Source organism: Sinocyclocheilus anshuiensis, unplaced genomic scaffold (assembly GCF_001515605.1).
Source record: "Sinocyclocheilus anshuiensis isolate Anshui unplaced genomic scaffold, SAMN03320099.WGS_v1.1 scaffold383, whole genome shotgun sequence".
In the NCBI taxonomy this organism is placed as follows: domain Eukaryota; kingdom Metazoa; phylum Chordata; class Actinopteri; order Cypriniformes; family Cyprinidae; genus Sinocyclocheilus; species Sinocyclocheilus anshuiensis.
The window spans coordinates 177,508-193,264 of NW_015548204.1; the positions used below are offsets into that span (position 1 = coordinate 177,508).

The 15,757-nt window shown below is 37.0% G+C and overlaps 1 protein-coding gene across 1 annotated transcript in view; it reads left to right on the forward strand.

Moving 5' to 3' along the window:
* The first annotated feature begins 350 nt into the window (after positions 1–350).
* Positions 351–15,757, forward strand: part of LOC107653459 (dynein assembly factor 5, axonemal-like) — an 18,106-nt gene continuing 2,699 nt past the window's right edge. The window contains exons 1-12 of the mRNA XM_016440171.1: positions 351–922; positions 1,447–1,631; positions 1,850–1,974; positions 2,626–2,744; positions 3,608–3,840; positions 5,184–5,414; positions 8,945–9,088; positions 9,475–9,643; positions 10,465–10,612; positions 11,288–11,438; positions 11,568–11,724; positions 13,118–13,309. Of these exons, the coding sequence (XP_016295657.1) occupies positions 352–922; positions 1,447–1,631; positions 1,850–1,974; positions 2,626–2,744; positions 3,608–3,840; positions 5,184–5,414; positions 8,945–9,088; positions 9,475–9,643; positions 10,465–10,612; positions 11,288–11,438; positions 11,568–11,724; positions 13,118–13,309 (2,425 nt within the window). The 5' untranslated portion in view covers position 351. The remainder of the gene's footprint in view (positions 923–1,446; positions 1,632–1,849; positions 1,975–2,625; positions 2,745–3,607; positions 3,841–5,183; positions 5,415–8,944; positions 9,089–9,474; positions 9,644–10,464; positions 10,613–11,287; positions 11,439–11,567; positions 11,725–13,117; positions 13,310–15,757) is intronic.

The window sequence follows — 15,757 nt, forward strand, 5'->3', positions numbered from 1 at the left end:
CGCGATATATATATTGTGTGTGTGTGTGTGTGTGTATATATATATATATATATATATATATATAATCTGTGTGTGTGTGTGTGTGTGTGTGTGTGTGTGTACATTGCATGATAAGAATGTGCGCACACACATTTGTATATTATAGTTCCTTTTGAAAAAGGTTGTATGATTTCTGAATGTTTATTCTGTATTTAATAGTATTGAACGTACTCGTTACTTTTTCTTTGTGGAAAAAAAATCTTGTTCTGACCATGGACTCGAAGTAAAATAAAGTTGAACTGTTTTGAATGAACATCGACCGTAAAGCAATCGGAGCTGTCGCAATCTACAGTCGTAGTGGCAACAATCGCCATGACAACCAGCAACAACAACAGCACACGTGAAGCAGCAATGGCGACCGCCAGAGAAGAGCGAGCAGCAGCGGATGTTTTAAAATCTCTGGCTCGCCATTTGAACTGTTTAAACGAGGACAACAAAAGCGCCAGAAGACGAGCTCTAGAAGCGGTGAAGAGAGAAACCGTCGAGCAGCGCTTGTCCGGCGGCGCGCTGCAAGAGCTTTTCGGCGGTTTGCTAAAGGCGCTGCTGAAATGTCTGTCGGATCCTGCGGAGACATGCAGGGACACGGCTATTCAGATCATCACGGGCTTTATCAGAGTTGTCCCCAAACTAGAAGACTCTCTGCCCTACCTCATGCCCGCCCTGGCGCAGAGGCTCGGGGGGAAGGAGATCCTGGAGCCGGCGGAGGAGCTCAGGCTGGCCCTGATGGAGATGCTGTCTCTGGTGGTGGAGGTGTGCGGCAGGCAACTGGCCCCCTACCTGGAAGACATGATAAAGATCCTGCAGAGAACCATCACAGATCCCTTTCCTGAAGTCAAAAAAGAGAGCTGTAAATGTGTCATCAGTGTTGCACAGAGTATTCCTGGTAAGTGGGGCCCTCAAGCTGTTGATGTGCTTCAAAAGACAGTTGAGATACAGTATGTATACAAAAAAATATCATAAAGGTCGAGTAATTGGTCAGTTTGTATTCATTATACAGGAGTTAAGTGTCAAATTCAGCTTAGGCAAAGACTTTGGCTTAGATGGGTTGTTGGTTGTCATGGTAACATGGCCAGACTGATGCCCCTGACCAGGGCTTAAATTAACATTTGCACAAATGAGAGTATTGGCGAGTATATTCATTCTAATAATGCCTGAGATTGTGTTATGGTTTGTGCAACATGTGCCGAACAACTTCCCAAGTTTAGAAATCTGTTTTCAACAAAATAAAAGCATTTTAAAAGAGAGGTTTGGCTGAGCGTTCATTTTTGTCAGGGGCAACCAATAACCCATCTAAGTCCAGTTTGCCACATAAGTCCTGTATAATGAATTCAAACAGATACATTACTTATACTTTATGATCCATATGCATATAAACTGCATCTCAACTATCTATCTATCTTTTCCCAGATCATTTCCACCTGCAGGCTGAGAGTCTTCTGAAGCCCCTGCTGCAGACTATTTCTCACCAGCATTCCCAAGTGAGAGTTTCTGTCACACAGGCCATTGGCGCAGTCATTCAGCACAGCGCAGGCAAGAGCGTAGATGACGTTTTGTCCCAGTTGGCACAGAGATTGTTTGACAACTCTCCACGGGTAAGCTGGCAGCCGCTTAGCTGAAAAATCAATAAATAACAAATAAATAAAAGTAAAGAAAGGTCTTGATTGATGCATTCTTTAATAAATGGCTTGTCTTCTTTGGTATCTTACCAAGAAATTATTCAGCTAAATATGAAATGCTTCCTGTTTTACAAAGCACATTGGTGTTGTTTTTCCCACATGGGAAGGCTGTATTGTTGTGCTAATATGTTCAGGTGAGGAAGGCTGTTACTGTAGTCGTGGGTGATTGGCTTCTCCGCCTGCCGGACAGATATTCCTACTTCCACAAGCTCATCCCGCTGCTTCTGAGCAGCCTCAGCGATGAGATCCCTGAAATCAGGTGAAAACAAATGCACAGACATGGAAATAACATTGTTTTCCAGGCCTTTTAAAGTCATGAAAACTAGTCAAATTCATGTAAATGTATATAGACTGTCTTTCATAAGTTTGGGTTTGGCTGCATTGACTAGATTAAAAATACAGTAAAAACAGTCATATTGTGAAATATTATTACAATTTAAAATATCTGTTTTCTATTTAAATGTATATTTAAAATGTAATTTATTCCTGTGATTCAAAGCTGAATGTTCAGCATCATTACTCCAGTCTTCAGTGTCACACGATCCTTCAGAAATCATTCTAATATGCTGCTCAAGAAACATTTCTGATTATTATCAATGTTGAAAATAGTTGTGCTGCTTAATATTTTTGTGGAAACTGTCATATACTTTTTTCAGGATTCTTTGATGAATAGAAAGTTCAAAAGAACAGCGTTTATTTAAAATATGAATTTTTTGTAACGTTATAAATGCCTTCACTGTCACTTTGGATCAATTTACTGCTTGCTGAATAAAATAATTAATTTATTTGAAAAAAAAAACGAATCTTACTGACCCAAAAGTGTATTTGTTGTCTTGTTTAATTCCTTTTTCTCTTTAGCCATTTCTTATACAAAATGTATGATTTTGTGATTCCAAATAAATTCATTCAGGTGTCTTGCTGAGGACTTATGGAAAAAAGTAGGATCTCAATGGGAGAAGGAAAATGAGGATGATCTGAAGAATAAGATGGACTTTCGGTTGCCTGCTCCTGCCCTCCTCACATCTGGAGGTAGGACAAACTAATAACAGAATGACTCTTTTTCCTAAAAATACATGATATAGATTCTAAATACTGTACATATACATTAGATATCTTAGATATCTCTCTATATGATATTAGAAACATTAGATGAAACGCTCAAATAACATTTGAGGTACCGTAGCCCCTGCTCAACTATCTTGTTCTAGAATAAAAGCCCCACAGGCCTGATCTAGTTAAGGTTTATTTAATCTCTAAGTGAAACTAGGAAGAAGCTTGTGGGATGGCAGATGGTAGCTTTTTAATTTTTTTTCCACTTTTATTGAGAAGAAAGTAGAGAGAGGGCAGAAAGTCAGATAACCTGGATGTGAAAGTATGGTTAGCCAGATGTTTGCGTTTTTTAATAACCAACACATCATTGCAAAATATTTCTATTTCATCTTTCTGTTCATCAAGGAGTATTCATTCACAAAATATATGCTGTAGCAGCATAACTGATTGATAATAATAAGACATGTTTCCTGAGCAGCAAATTATCTTATTAGGATTGATTAGGATTAGGATGATTTCTGAAGGATCATGTGACACTGAAGACTGGAGTAATGATGCTGAAAATTCAGCTTTGCATCACAGAAATAAATTCCATTTTAAAATATAATCAAATGGAAAACAGTTATTTTATATTGTAATAAAATCTCATAATATGACTGTATTTTTTTAATCAAATAAACACAGCCTTGGTGAGCATAAAAGACTACTTTGCAAAACATTAAAAAAACTTACATATGCCATACATTTAGGTAGTGTACATGTATGTTTAAAACAATGCAGTAGTACCATCTGTGCATGGCAACAGTGGAATAAAACCAATCTTTCTTCTTTCTCTCGTACAGGAGAGCGTCCCGGGCTGGGCTGCAGGGAGCTGGTGGTGAGGAATCTGTCAAAGCTGCTTCCTGCTGTGGGCCGGGACATTGGAGACTGGTTAGTACAGACGCGAGTGAAGACGGCCCAGCTGCTGCGGGTTCTGCTGCTGCATGCTGAAGATCACTGTACACAACACCTGCAGTCACTGCTCACAGTGCTGTATCACACCTGCGCAGACCCCGAGACTGACGTCAGAGCACAGGTAACGCACAGCCAATCAGGATCATCATTTAGAATATTGTTTTAGTGAGGTTGCTTAGCATTTCACCAAAGCAGTATGGAGTAGACAAGGAGTTTGAACTCTTTTTTGATGTTTTTCAAAAACATATTTTTTGACTCTTTTTTTGATGAAGGGACCCCCTTCCTAATTATAAAAGGCAGCTGTGTATGTTCATGAATAAAGGCATGAACAATGAAATGATTATGAAAGTGTAAAATATTATTAGGAAAACATTTAGGTTCTATTGCACTGTAGTCTTTTCTACCCACTATTAGGTTACCTTCAGATGTATAAACTTGATAAAAAAAATAATAATACATTTAAAAAAATAAACCTATGGCTTGATGATTAGTAGAATAAAATCATTCTCTTTAGAATGTTTAGAATGCAGAATTAAACTGTAATAATTTTCACTTTTATCTACAAATAATTTATTTTATTTATTTATGTATTTTTAATTTGTATACTATTTATTAAATCTAATAATCTAAATCTAAGAGTAAAGGATGCATACCTGTGAATATCACTTGTATTCATGTAGAACATTATATTTTGCCAATGACCATTCTGAGTGAGCTGAGTGAAGGGAAGGAAGTGGGGGAAAGGAACAAATGTATAGGTAAGAAAGAAGTTTTCCTGCATATATACATTAGTGCTGTCAAACGATTAATCGCATCCAAAATAAAAGTTTTTGTTTACATAATATATGTGTGTGTACTGTGTATATTTATTAAGTATATATAAATACACACACATGTATGTATATATTTAAGAAAAATATTACATACGTTTATATATTCAATATTTATTTATTTATATATGATATAATTTATATGAATATAAATATATACATGTAAATACATGTAAATATTCTCAAAATATATGCTGTATGTGTGTGTCTTTATATATACATAATAAATATACACAGTACACACACAAATTATGTAAACAAAAACTTTTATTTTGGATCGCGATTAATCGTTTGACAGCACTAATATACATACATATATATATATTTTTTTTAATATGTATTTACTAACAACACACAACAACATCTAATAATCAAAGCAATCTCATCATGAGCAGAAAACAAAGTTACCAAGCTAAGCTTTTTAATCAATACTGCAGTGTTTTGCATCTTTAGCTGGCGAGAGAAGCAACATGCATAGAGCAGAAAGAGCTTAAAAGAAGCATGTCTGGAGCTAGATAAAAATGTAGGATGTAGTGCCAAAAAATCATTGCCATCAGCCATCAACCATTACTATCAGCTTTGATTGCATTGATTTTTAAAGCGATATGTATGGATCTTCTCTCTCTCTTGACAGTGTTTGGAGTCAGCAAAGCTCTTGGGAGCGTTCGTCAGTGCAGAGGTTTATCTCAAGTTGCTCTTGCCTCACGTTGAAGACTCCACTTCCTGCTCGTCTGCTTCTCCCTGGGCTCCTCTCACCGTTCTGGGGGCCATATTAAGAGGGAGTTCAAGGGAGGCGTTACAACCCCACCTGATAAAAATTGGAGACACACTTGCACACTCTGAAGTCTGTCAGGGGTCCCAACAGGTGAGAGATAATGACCTTTCTGCTTTCTACCTGCTCTTGAGTGCTCAGTGTCCAAAGAGTGTTCACACAGTGACGGCAAAGACCAGTATTCATTTATTTTTCAATCAGATTTGCCAATTTTGGTTGTTTTAACGGGAATTCATCCCATTTTTGGTGCAGTTATGCAGACAACCAATAACATTAGGACGCTAATGTCATGACCACTAATGAGCACTATGATCAACAGCACAGTCGCTTAGTGACCTCCAGTGAAAATTGTGGCCCCAATTTTACAAAAAGATATGCTACACACTGTTAAAAATAACTATTTGCACGCTTATTGGCTAGCTTAATTTTCCAGTTAAGTTAATTTTCCTGAAGAATGTCTTTTATTACATATTTGCAGGCCACATTGCAGATGTGTTAGGACGCATCTCTGTCAGACCGAGTGGAAAAATCCCACCCAGACCCATGAGTCTGGCCCTGGTTTCCTCTCAACCCACATTCGGCTTGCTTTGATATCAAAAATAACACTCTATTTTTTGAGTTTGCTATCTCACCGGTGCCAAGTCACCACCCCTGAGGGCTTTGCAGGAATTTCCTCTGTAGTGTAATTAAAAGCACTAAAAGTAAAATGACTAATTTTGCCCCCGTGTCCACCACAATCCTGCATACTTTGGGCCAGCTGTCCATGTTTCATCTCGGACTTCGTGCCAGATTCTCACAAAGTCTTCTTTCCGTTAAATAACATGTCTTCAAAAACATTGTGTGTGAGATGGTGACACACTATAAAGACACGGTCCATCACAGATGTTGCAGGACCTCTGACTGGGAGGTGGGAGGTGGTTTTTGTCAGTTTTAGGGAAGGAAATGGCAAATTATCCTGTTTTTAATATCAAAGCAGCTAATAATTGACATGAAATGGAGAGAGAGAGAATTAATATTAGAGAGAATGTGAATCTGTTTGCAAAAATACAGTAATAAAAATGTAATGTGTGTGTATATATATATATATATATATATAATTATTTATAGCTTAAAGTTCAGTAATGTATATAAACAAAATTATTAACAATATTACTTAATAATATTTATTAATAAAAATAATGTTACTACAAAAATTCTACTAAAATAACACTTCTTGGTTTCAGGAAATGGTCTGGGTGAACTGGGGAATTTTGTGTTGAGTGAATATTCGAGTATGTCCACAATAAATAATGCATCTATCTCTTTTTTTTTTTTTTTCAAAAGAGCAAGAAGAATCGTGTTTTCCCTGACTTGAGCGTCAGTCGGTGGAATAGCAGTGAAAGCCAGTGTTGAGTGAACAGAGGCAGATGCTCTGATCTTTCCTGTACTCTGCAGCTTTGATGTCAGGCTGCTCTTTGATGTCAATGTTGTCAGAACACTTTCGGGAAAAAAAAGTATCATGTAGGAACAAGGCAAGGAAATAATATGCTTGCAGTCCTCCTTTGAGGGTTCGCTAGATGTTGTGGATCTTTAACACAAGGTGTGCGTTTGTGTAATGTGTTATGAATTGGATTTGCGATGCCTTCAGGACATGGAAAACAGAAGCACTAGCTCTCCGTGTTTTGTTTTCGGTGTTGCTATGGGACTGCAAGCAGGAATGTAAATTTCAGCTGTCTAAAGAAAGGCAAACTTATGTTTGCGAACATATATATTTTACATATGGTAGCTGACAGCTGTGGCCTGCTCACCTCTCTCCTGAAAAAGGAAGAGCTGGAGACGGGGTGGGACGAGACATGCTTCTGCTGAGGGGCCGTTGTGGAGAGAGGAGCACATTTATGGCCTAGAAGAGCCAGACGGACGTGAATGGCAGAGAGTGCTGCTTAGGACGATCAGTTTAAAACAGTTGTCAGACCTGTCAGTCACTCTTCTGACAGCCCTAGGCATGAACTGGAGAACATGCTTCTGTTTTACGAGTGTTAGTTAGATCTGGAAATCTGCTCATAAAGTGACATCTTTAAAATGAGTCCTTTATTACCATTGTTTAATGGAAAAAAAAGCTTCAGTCATTAATTATAATGATCATGGGTTATATATATTTCAAAACTAAGACCATGACGTCAACTAACAGTACCTAATAATGTTTTAATTTAATTTAATTTAATTTTATTTTACTTTACTTTATTTTCTTTTTCTTTTCCTTTTCTTTTTTCTTTTCTTCTTTTTTTTTTACTTTTGCATAACCAAGTATTTTATTTTATTTTATTTTTTACGTGTGCATAACACTGTCTACTTCATAATATTTTATTTTGTTTTTATATGTGCATAACTCTATCTCGTTTTATTATTTTTTTTACCTGTGCATAACCCTGTCTACCTCATTTTATTTTAATTTGTTTTATCTTACTTATTCAATATTATTTTAAGTACATGCATAAATCATATTCTAATCCTGAACATAAATAAAAAGTGAAAGTCATAATTCTTTGCAGTGCTTTTCAGTTGTGCCTTCTAAATTTAGTAGTAAATGTGTCCCACACACACACTTCCTGCAGGCCAGTGAAAACACCTGCAGGTTAATCATCCTGGCCCTGTTAATGACAGAACCGCTGAGTGGAGGAAACAGTGTCATGATCCTCTTGTTGCTGTGAATCTGACACTTTGTCTAGACATGTGATCACTGCATGGAAAGAGACACACAGAGGTCTTAAGGGAGGGTAAAAATACAGTGGGATAGGAAAACAACAGAGACTGATGGAAAGAAAGCTTTTCGTGAGTTTTAGACTGCTTTACAAGGTCAGAGAGCTTAGAAGTGTGTTGTAGTGTCCTTTATTGGCATGACAAAAACTGTCCATTTATCGAACTAGTACAAATTAAAATATATTTTAAAACTAATACCATATCATCAACAGTACCTAATACTGATTATATTGATTTTTAATTAAAATAAAACTTAAATCAAAAATTATTATTACCTAACGATTAACCGCAAGCCGGTTGAAAATAGATTCAAATATGTGACGATTCAAATCGGTTGAGATGCTAAACAAATCGCGATTCAATTAGGTGTAGGAGTTTATATGAATGCATGTCTGAGACGAACTTACTGTCTTTAGAAAAGTTTAGATGGTATTTTTTCTTTTCATCTTGCCTCTGTATAATGCATATTAAAGTTCATAAGTTCAGCGCGTGAATCGAATCGTGAGTTGAGTTAATCGTTACATCCCTATTACCTGTGCATAACCTGTGCCTCATTATTTTGTTTTATTTTATTTTATTTTTCATTTAATTTTACAACAGAGAAAGATGTCATTGTGGCTTTTGGACTGATTTATGAGGTCTGAGAGTTTAGATGTGTGTTTTAGTGTTCTTTATTTGCATGACAAAACCTGTAAAGTAAACGACATATATAGTAGCATTAGTACAAATGAAAATGTAATTTATTTTAATTTAATTTAATGAGTAAAAAAAAATATGTAACAGAAAATTAAGCAAAAAGGAATAAATTACATAGTTAACATTAAACGAAAGTAATAAAAAGTGCAGATGTGAAATGTTTTAAATCTTTCTTTTGCTTTGTCTCTCAGGCGCTGTATCTGGATCAGTTGTTGGTGTGTGTGGATGCTGTGCTGTGTGTGTGTCAGGTGGACTGTGCTGTCATCAGTCTGCAGCTGCTGAAGGTCCTGGTGTCAGTTCAGAGTCTCGCCTCACAGCTGGAACAACGCAACAAGGTCAAACACACACACACGAATGGTGTACATGAAGCTTTCCCATACACCGATTCTGCTATACACGTTAGATATTACCATTAGATACATTAATTCTATTGAACTCACTGCAGGGTCTCAAGAAAGTTGCCTTTTGTTGTACAAAATCTCATTGCATGTCCAATGGAGCTGCTCAGCCTATTTTCCCTGCCCTTAGAAATCATTTAAAAAATATGATATACTTAATTCAAATGCATCAATGAACTGAAGATTTTTGTCTCTCTCTCTCTCTCTCTCTCTCTCTCTCAGGCAGAGGTGTCAGTTTAAAAAATATGATATACTTCATTCAAATGCATCAATGAACTGAAGATTTTTGTCTCTCTCTCTCTCTCTCTCTCTCTCTCTCTCAGGCAGAGGTGTCAGTGAGGTGTTTGTGTGAGGCGCAGGGTCTCAGTGGAGTGTGTGAGTTGTACCGGCAGCACATGGCAGATCTGCTTCAGTGGCTGTCTGACTCGCATCACACCTGGACCAGTTACTCCATTCAGAAAACACAGCTGGAGATCATCGCCATGCAGTCCGGTGAGTGTGTGCTTCATCCGCAGGCGGGAATGAGAAGCATCATTCTGTTTAGATGCACACAATCTAAGAAGTGCAAGAACTTCCCTCAGAGTCAGCAGTCACTTGGCTGCACTGCTGAAAGGTTTGCAACAGTTGTATACAATGTGAAAGGTATTTTATTTTGAGCATTTTCTAATATTGTGAAATATTATTGCAATTTAAATTTTCTGTTTGAATTTATTTTAAAATGTAATTTGTTTCTGTGATCAAAGCTGAATTTTCAGCATCATTACTCCAGTCTTCAGTGTCACATGATCCTTTAGAGATCAGTCTAATATGATGATTTGCTGCTCGAGAAACATTTCTGATTATTATCAGTGTTGAAAACAGTTGTGCCGCTTAATATTTTTGTGAAAACTGATACATTTTTTAATAGGGATTCTTTGATGAATTATTGAGTATTTGAGTATTTTTATCAAATAGAAATTTTCTGTAACATTACAAATGTCTTTATTGTCACTTTTGATCAGTTTAATGTGCTTGCTGAATGAAAAAATTAACTTTAAAAAAAAAAAAAAAAACTCTCACCCAAGCTTTTGAATGGTAAAGCAAATAAAATCAATTAAAAAAAACATTAAAAATACTATGAGTGGAATAAATATTCCTCAAAATATAAAGTAACAATATTAAAAATAATACTGACAAATAAAATAGCAAAATACAAATAGTAGTGCAGAGTAAACAAATTAATCTGTTTAAAATAGTTTAATTTATCACTTTAAATTACTCCACATCCTCACTCTGTTTTTTTTTTTTTTCACCGATCATATGTTTTCCTTTAGGTCCAGTGGTGGGAGAGTTTCTTCCAGCCCTCTTGCCTCTGTTGAAGAGTTGCCTTGAACCCAGTCGAGACCCTGAGATGAGACTTCACATCTTCACCATGCTGTCCAAACTACTGCTGGACGCCAGCAACACGCTGGACTCACAGGGGTCAGTTCATCCAATACAGATCCTCAACTTAATGTAGTTATTGTGCACTTTGCATCATTCCAGAATATGTTGATGCTCCTGATGAAATACTGTCATACCTGAGAGAGAGCAGCAGTGGTTAACTACTACACAGCTGAGCTTTTGAACACTTGATATTTTACAGTATCCCGCCACTGCTTAAATATATGGATAAACATGCAGCATTGCAATGATTTATGATCTGTGATGCCTGATATGGATCTAAATATTTTGTATTTCCAAGACAAACCTTCATAATTATCCCAGTATAGTAACATGTCAGGATAGTCCCGTTCAGATATGTAGCAAAATCCCCTCTTTTCATGTGGTGTATGATACTGTTCACCTCAAATTCCTCCGTTTCATGTGGGTCACGTTTGATTTGCAAAGTGAAATAAGAGGAGAGTGAAAGGAAAGACACCACACACATGCAAAGGTTTACCGAGCCATCTTAATCAAGGCATATCATAGACTTCTATTGTTTATAAATAAATAAAGATAATTATTATTTACCTTATTTAGGAATCATTTTTACCGATGAAAGACATCACTGGAAATCCCCAAAGGGAATTTCTTCAAGCAAAAAATGTCATTTTAAAGCAGGTCAGGTCACATGACATTCGTCCGTCATATTTGCTGTGTCGTTTCTCTCTGTAGGAGGTTTGCTGAATACATGGAGATTGTCTTACAGGATTTGTTGCTGCCTAATCTGTTGTGGTGCTCGAGTCGATCTGCCGCGGCTGTCAGGACCGCTGCTCTCAGCTGCCTCTTAGCTGTCCTGCACGGGGCAGCTTTCCCAGCGGAGCGGGTAATAATACACACATAACATACTGCAAGAAACAGCAGTTTGCATTTAAGTTCTGTAATTTGACTGTGATATTACTAAAAAGGTTTCCAACATAATTTAGTGTATATATGTGATGTTGATGTCTTTCAGGTTCTGTCGGTGGAGGAGACTCTCAGTACTCAGCTGATCTCTGCGCTGGAGGAAGACTCTAAACTGGCTCGTCTTCTGGCCTGCAGATCTGTTCACTCACTGCTGAAACTCACAACACAACAGCTCAATGCTGACTCACTCAACAAGATCTATCCAGGTAGACTCAACTCATCACACATACTGTAAAACTATGAAAGACGAGAGACAGACCTGATTCAGAGCAGCATATTTAATGTGACAGATGACTTAGCTGTCCTGCGCGGGGCAGCTTTCCCAGAGGAGCGGGTAATAATACACACATAACATACTGCAAGAAACAGCATTTTGCATTTAAGTTCTGTAATTTGACTAAAAAGGTTTCCAACATAATTTAGTGTATATATGTGATGTTGATGTGTTTCAGGTTCTGTCGGTGGAGGAGACTCTCAGTACTCAGCTGATCTCTGCGCTGGAGGAAGACTCTAAACTGGCTCGTCTTCTGGCCTGCAGATCTGTTCACTCACTGCTGAAACTCACAACACAACAGCTCAATGCTGACTCACTCAACAAGATCTATCCAGGTAGACTCAACTCATCACACATACTGTAAAACTATGAAAGACGAGAGACAGACCTGATTCAGAGCAGCATATTTAATGTGACAGATGAAAATGAGGTTTGGATAATGGAAGTGCAGTGTGGATCATTCAGTCCTCATCGGACAGTCCGATAGACAAAAACATGGTTTGTGAACATTAGATGTCAAAAGGTCACATGTTGAATGAATTGTACTTCTATTGCTCACAGTGGTATTTTTGTTGTATCAAATTAAGCAGGGCATCTGCTCTGAGGTCTATTTTTATTCAGTTGTGTGAATGGGGAAATAACACCATTATTTCTCATTCAAATATGTTATTTAAAATGGTAGACTGAAATGCATCTAACAATGTTAAATAGTCACTGTTTTCCACAGTAACATCACATGAATATGTGTTACTGCTCATTGCACAAATTTTCAAGACATTCACTATATGCAATAGTATGGAGTGCCCATAACAATTTTTTATTTTATTTTATTTTTATTTGTTATTTTATTCAGTCTTCTTAAATTGTTATACGACTACCCTTGTTAAATAAAGCAGCATATCTATGTGTCACAATTTATCCATATTTCTTAATATACAACAGTGCACAGAGCCCCTAAAAAGTCAGTAAAATTTTTATTTAATTTTATTTTTTTCTGTTGAAAAATGGATACCAGATTTTATAAGACTATCCTGGTTAAATAAAGCATATCTATGGTTCTTGCACAAATTATCCAGACATTTATTAATATGCAACAGTGCACAGAGCCTATAAAAAGTCAGTTTTATTTTATTTTATTTTGTTTTTATTTATTTATTTATTTTTGATTTTGCATTGAATTGAATACCAGATTCCTGGTTAAATAAAGCATATCTGTGTGTGTATAATAATTGTTGTTATTGCACACTTTCAGAATTCAGTGTCTGTGTTTCAGCGGTGTCTGTGAGCTTGTAGATGTTTTCATGAGTGTGTCTGTGTGTGTTCAGAGCTGTTGAAGCGTGTGGACGACAGCAGTGAAGACGTCCGTGTCGAAGCGCTGAAGTCTCTGAGCATGTGGTTGTCATCTCTGGGGAAAAACTATGACACTCAGTCGTGCCGCCCACACCTGGAGTTCCTGTTCCAGCAGCTGCTGCTCTACATGGATGACCCCGACACTAAAATCCAGGATTCAGTCCTCGGTAAGGACTTTTTTGGCAGCGATATTTCATGTCTGTAATCATCTGATGTTTTGACTTGAATTGTGACTGATGAGAGTTATATTCGTGTTGACACTGTTGTGATGTAAGATGAATCTCTTCCTGCTGCATAAGGAAGTGATTCAGGTCTGTGTTAATGGTCTACGGTCCACTTCTCTGATCCTCCCCGTTCTTCACTTCAAAGAGCCTCATTAATCCTGCATTTTTACACTCTATCCATCACACGCTCCTCTGCTACTGGCCTGCCTCCAGCAGGGTCATGGGCTGTCAACGCCTTCCCATAATCCTGTGTCAATGTGTCCTAGTGCACTCGCACACCCAGTACTGTTCAGAAACCCTTCATACCCCCTAATTAAGCTTTGAACCCCCCCAAATGACGTTGAAAAAGTATGTATAGTAAGTAGGCCATAACGTACAGTCATCCGGTCGATATCGCAAAATACGCCCTGACAGGGTAACCAGGATCCTGATGTGAAGTCAGTGCATTTGTATTAGTGCTGTTGATTTAACGTGTTAATTTGGTGTGATTATTATTATTATTATGTCCTTAACAATTCAAGATATGAGGTAAAAAAAAAAAATAAAAAAAAACCTGTATGGGGTTTTTGTTTTAGGTTTATATCATATGTTATAGTTGAGCGATATCACACAAGCAAGAGCTTTTTTTCGTGAATATGTGCACAATTGCAAATACAGGTTCAGTAAACAAGAATTTATTATTGTGTTACATTTTAGACACAGTATTGTCAGTATATTATCTGTTTTTGATCAATTTCACTCATGAAAATAGTTCCAAACAAAGCCACAACCAAACCGTTGTGCATCTTCGAGCAACACACAGCAGTTTCGTAATGAATGAATCACGGTTTTGAACGAATCAAGTGAGTCATTGATTCTGTGAGACAGTAGCTGCGCCCCAAATGACGCACTTATGTACTTATGCACTATGTACTCAACCATGTAGTGTATGAATTATATAAAGTTATTTTGTCATTCATAATCGGAGTCTGATAGCCCCTCCCCCTCCGCCACGTAATTAAAGCTGCGACAGTTGAGTGCATGTCCAACATTCCAAAATTCATTTTTTCGGTTATTTAAGTGCATCATCCGGGTATTTAAAGTGTACTTTTTCTTTTTGGAATTTTTAGTGTGAACGAACTACTTGCACTATTTATACTACAAAATGGCATAGAATAGTGCATAAGTACATGAATTGGGACACACCTACTGTGGCCTTAAACGTTTATATTCAATAAATTCTATGTTGGATCAAAATATTTCTTTCTAAAGCTACTTTTGTATAATGTCTGTTCAGGGCTTTTCTCATTTAATACTATAATGATTTTAAATGATCTTTTGGGGGGGTCCTTTCTCAGCCCAAATTGACGTGCAATTAATTTATGATTAATTAGATTAATTTATTGGCACATCATGTAATTAATTACAATAAAATTTTAATCACTTGACAGACCTAATTTGTATTATACCAAAGGGTTTTATTTTGTGCAATATTCGGCATCATGGGGGGAAAAAAACAGATTCTGCGTCTGAAATCGCACACTTCCCTACTATGTAGTATGCAAAAAACAGTATGTGAGGCGAGTAGTTTGTCCGAATTCATAGTATTCGTAAAACAGTAGGCGAAAAGTACCCGGATGACCCAGTGAGATTTTGAAGTGCGCATGCGATGGACACACGGGTGACAGTAACAACATGGCGGATGTAGTACGTCCGAATTTCATTCATACTACCCATATTCTATACTATATAGAACATACTTTTTTAACAGTTACCAAGTAAGCTGGAATTCAAATGTAGCACCTGCTCAGACAGTATGCAATTTTAGATGCACCGTGTGTCTGATCTTGTTTTCCTCCTTTTAATCTCATCTTGTCTTTTTTATTATTCAGTCTGCTCTTAAACATGTCTTGTATTTCAAAGACACCTCAGATGTGATTAATGTCCATTATAACACCACACTTGCCATATCCCATAATCCCTCATTCCTTTGGTTAAGCTTATAATAACAGCAGTCTCTCACTGTGCTTGAGTTACTGAGGAAATTCTCTCATATATTTACACAAAGAAAACCTTGTTTTCTGGTGCGCTTACAAACGTATAAAGCACCGGATAAAAGTAAATCCCCTGACCAAACAAATCAGGATAAAACCAAATACCCACAACAAAGACACGACTGCTGAAAGAACACAACTGAGCTTTATGGGCTTTTCTTTGTTCCTAAATGGTGAGCTGAATTTGAAAGGTTTTCTTTCATTTTTTATAATTTGTAACTGTAAAACAATGGATGCTTTTGCATTTGAGTAATAATCACATTCAAAATAATCATATGTGACCCTGGAGCACAAAACCAGTCTTAAGTCGCTGGGGTATATTTGTAGCAATAGCCAAAAATACATTGTATGGGTCAAA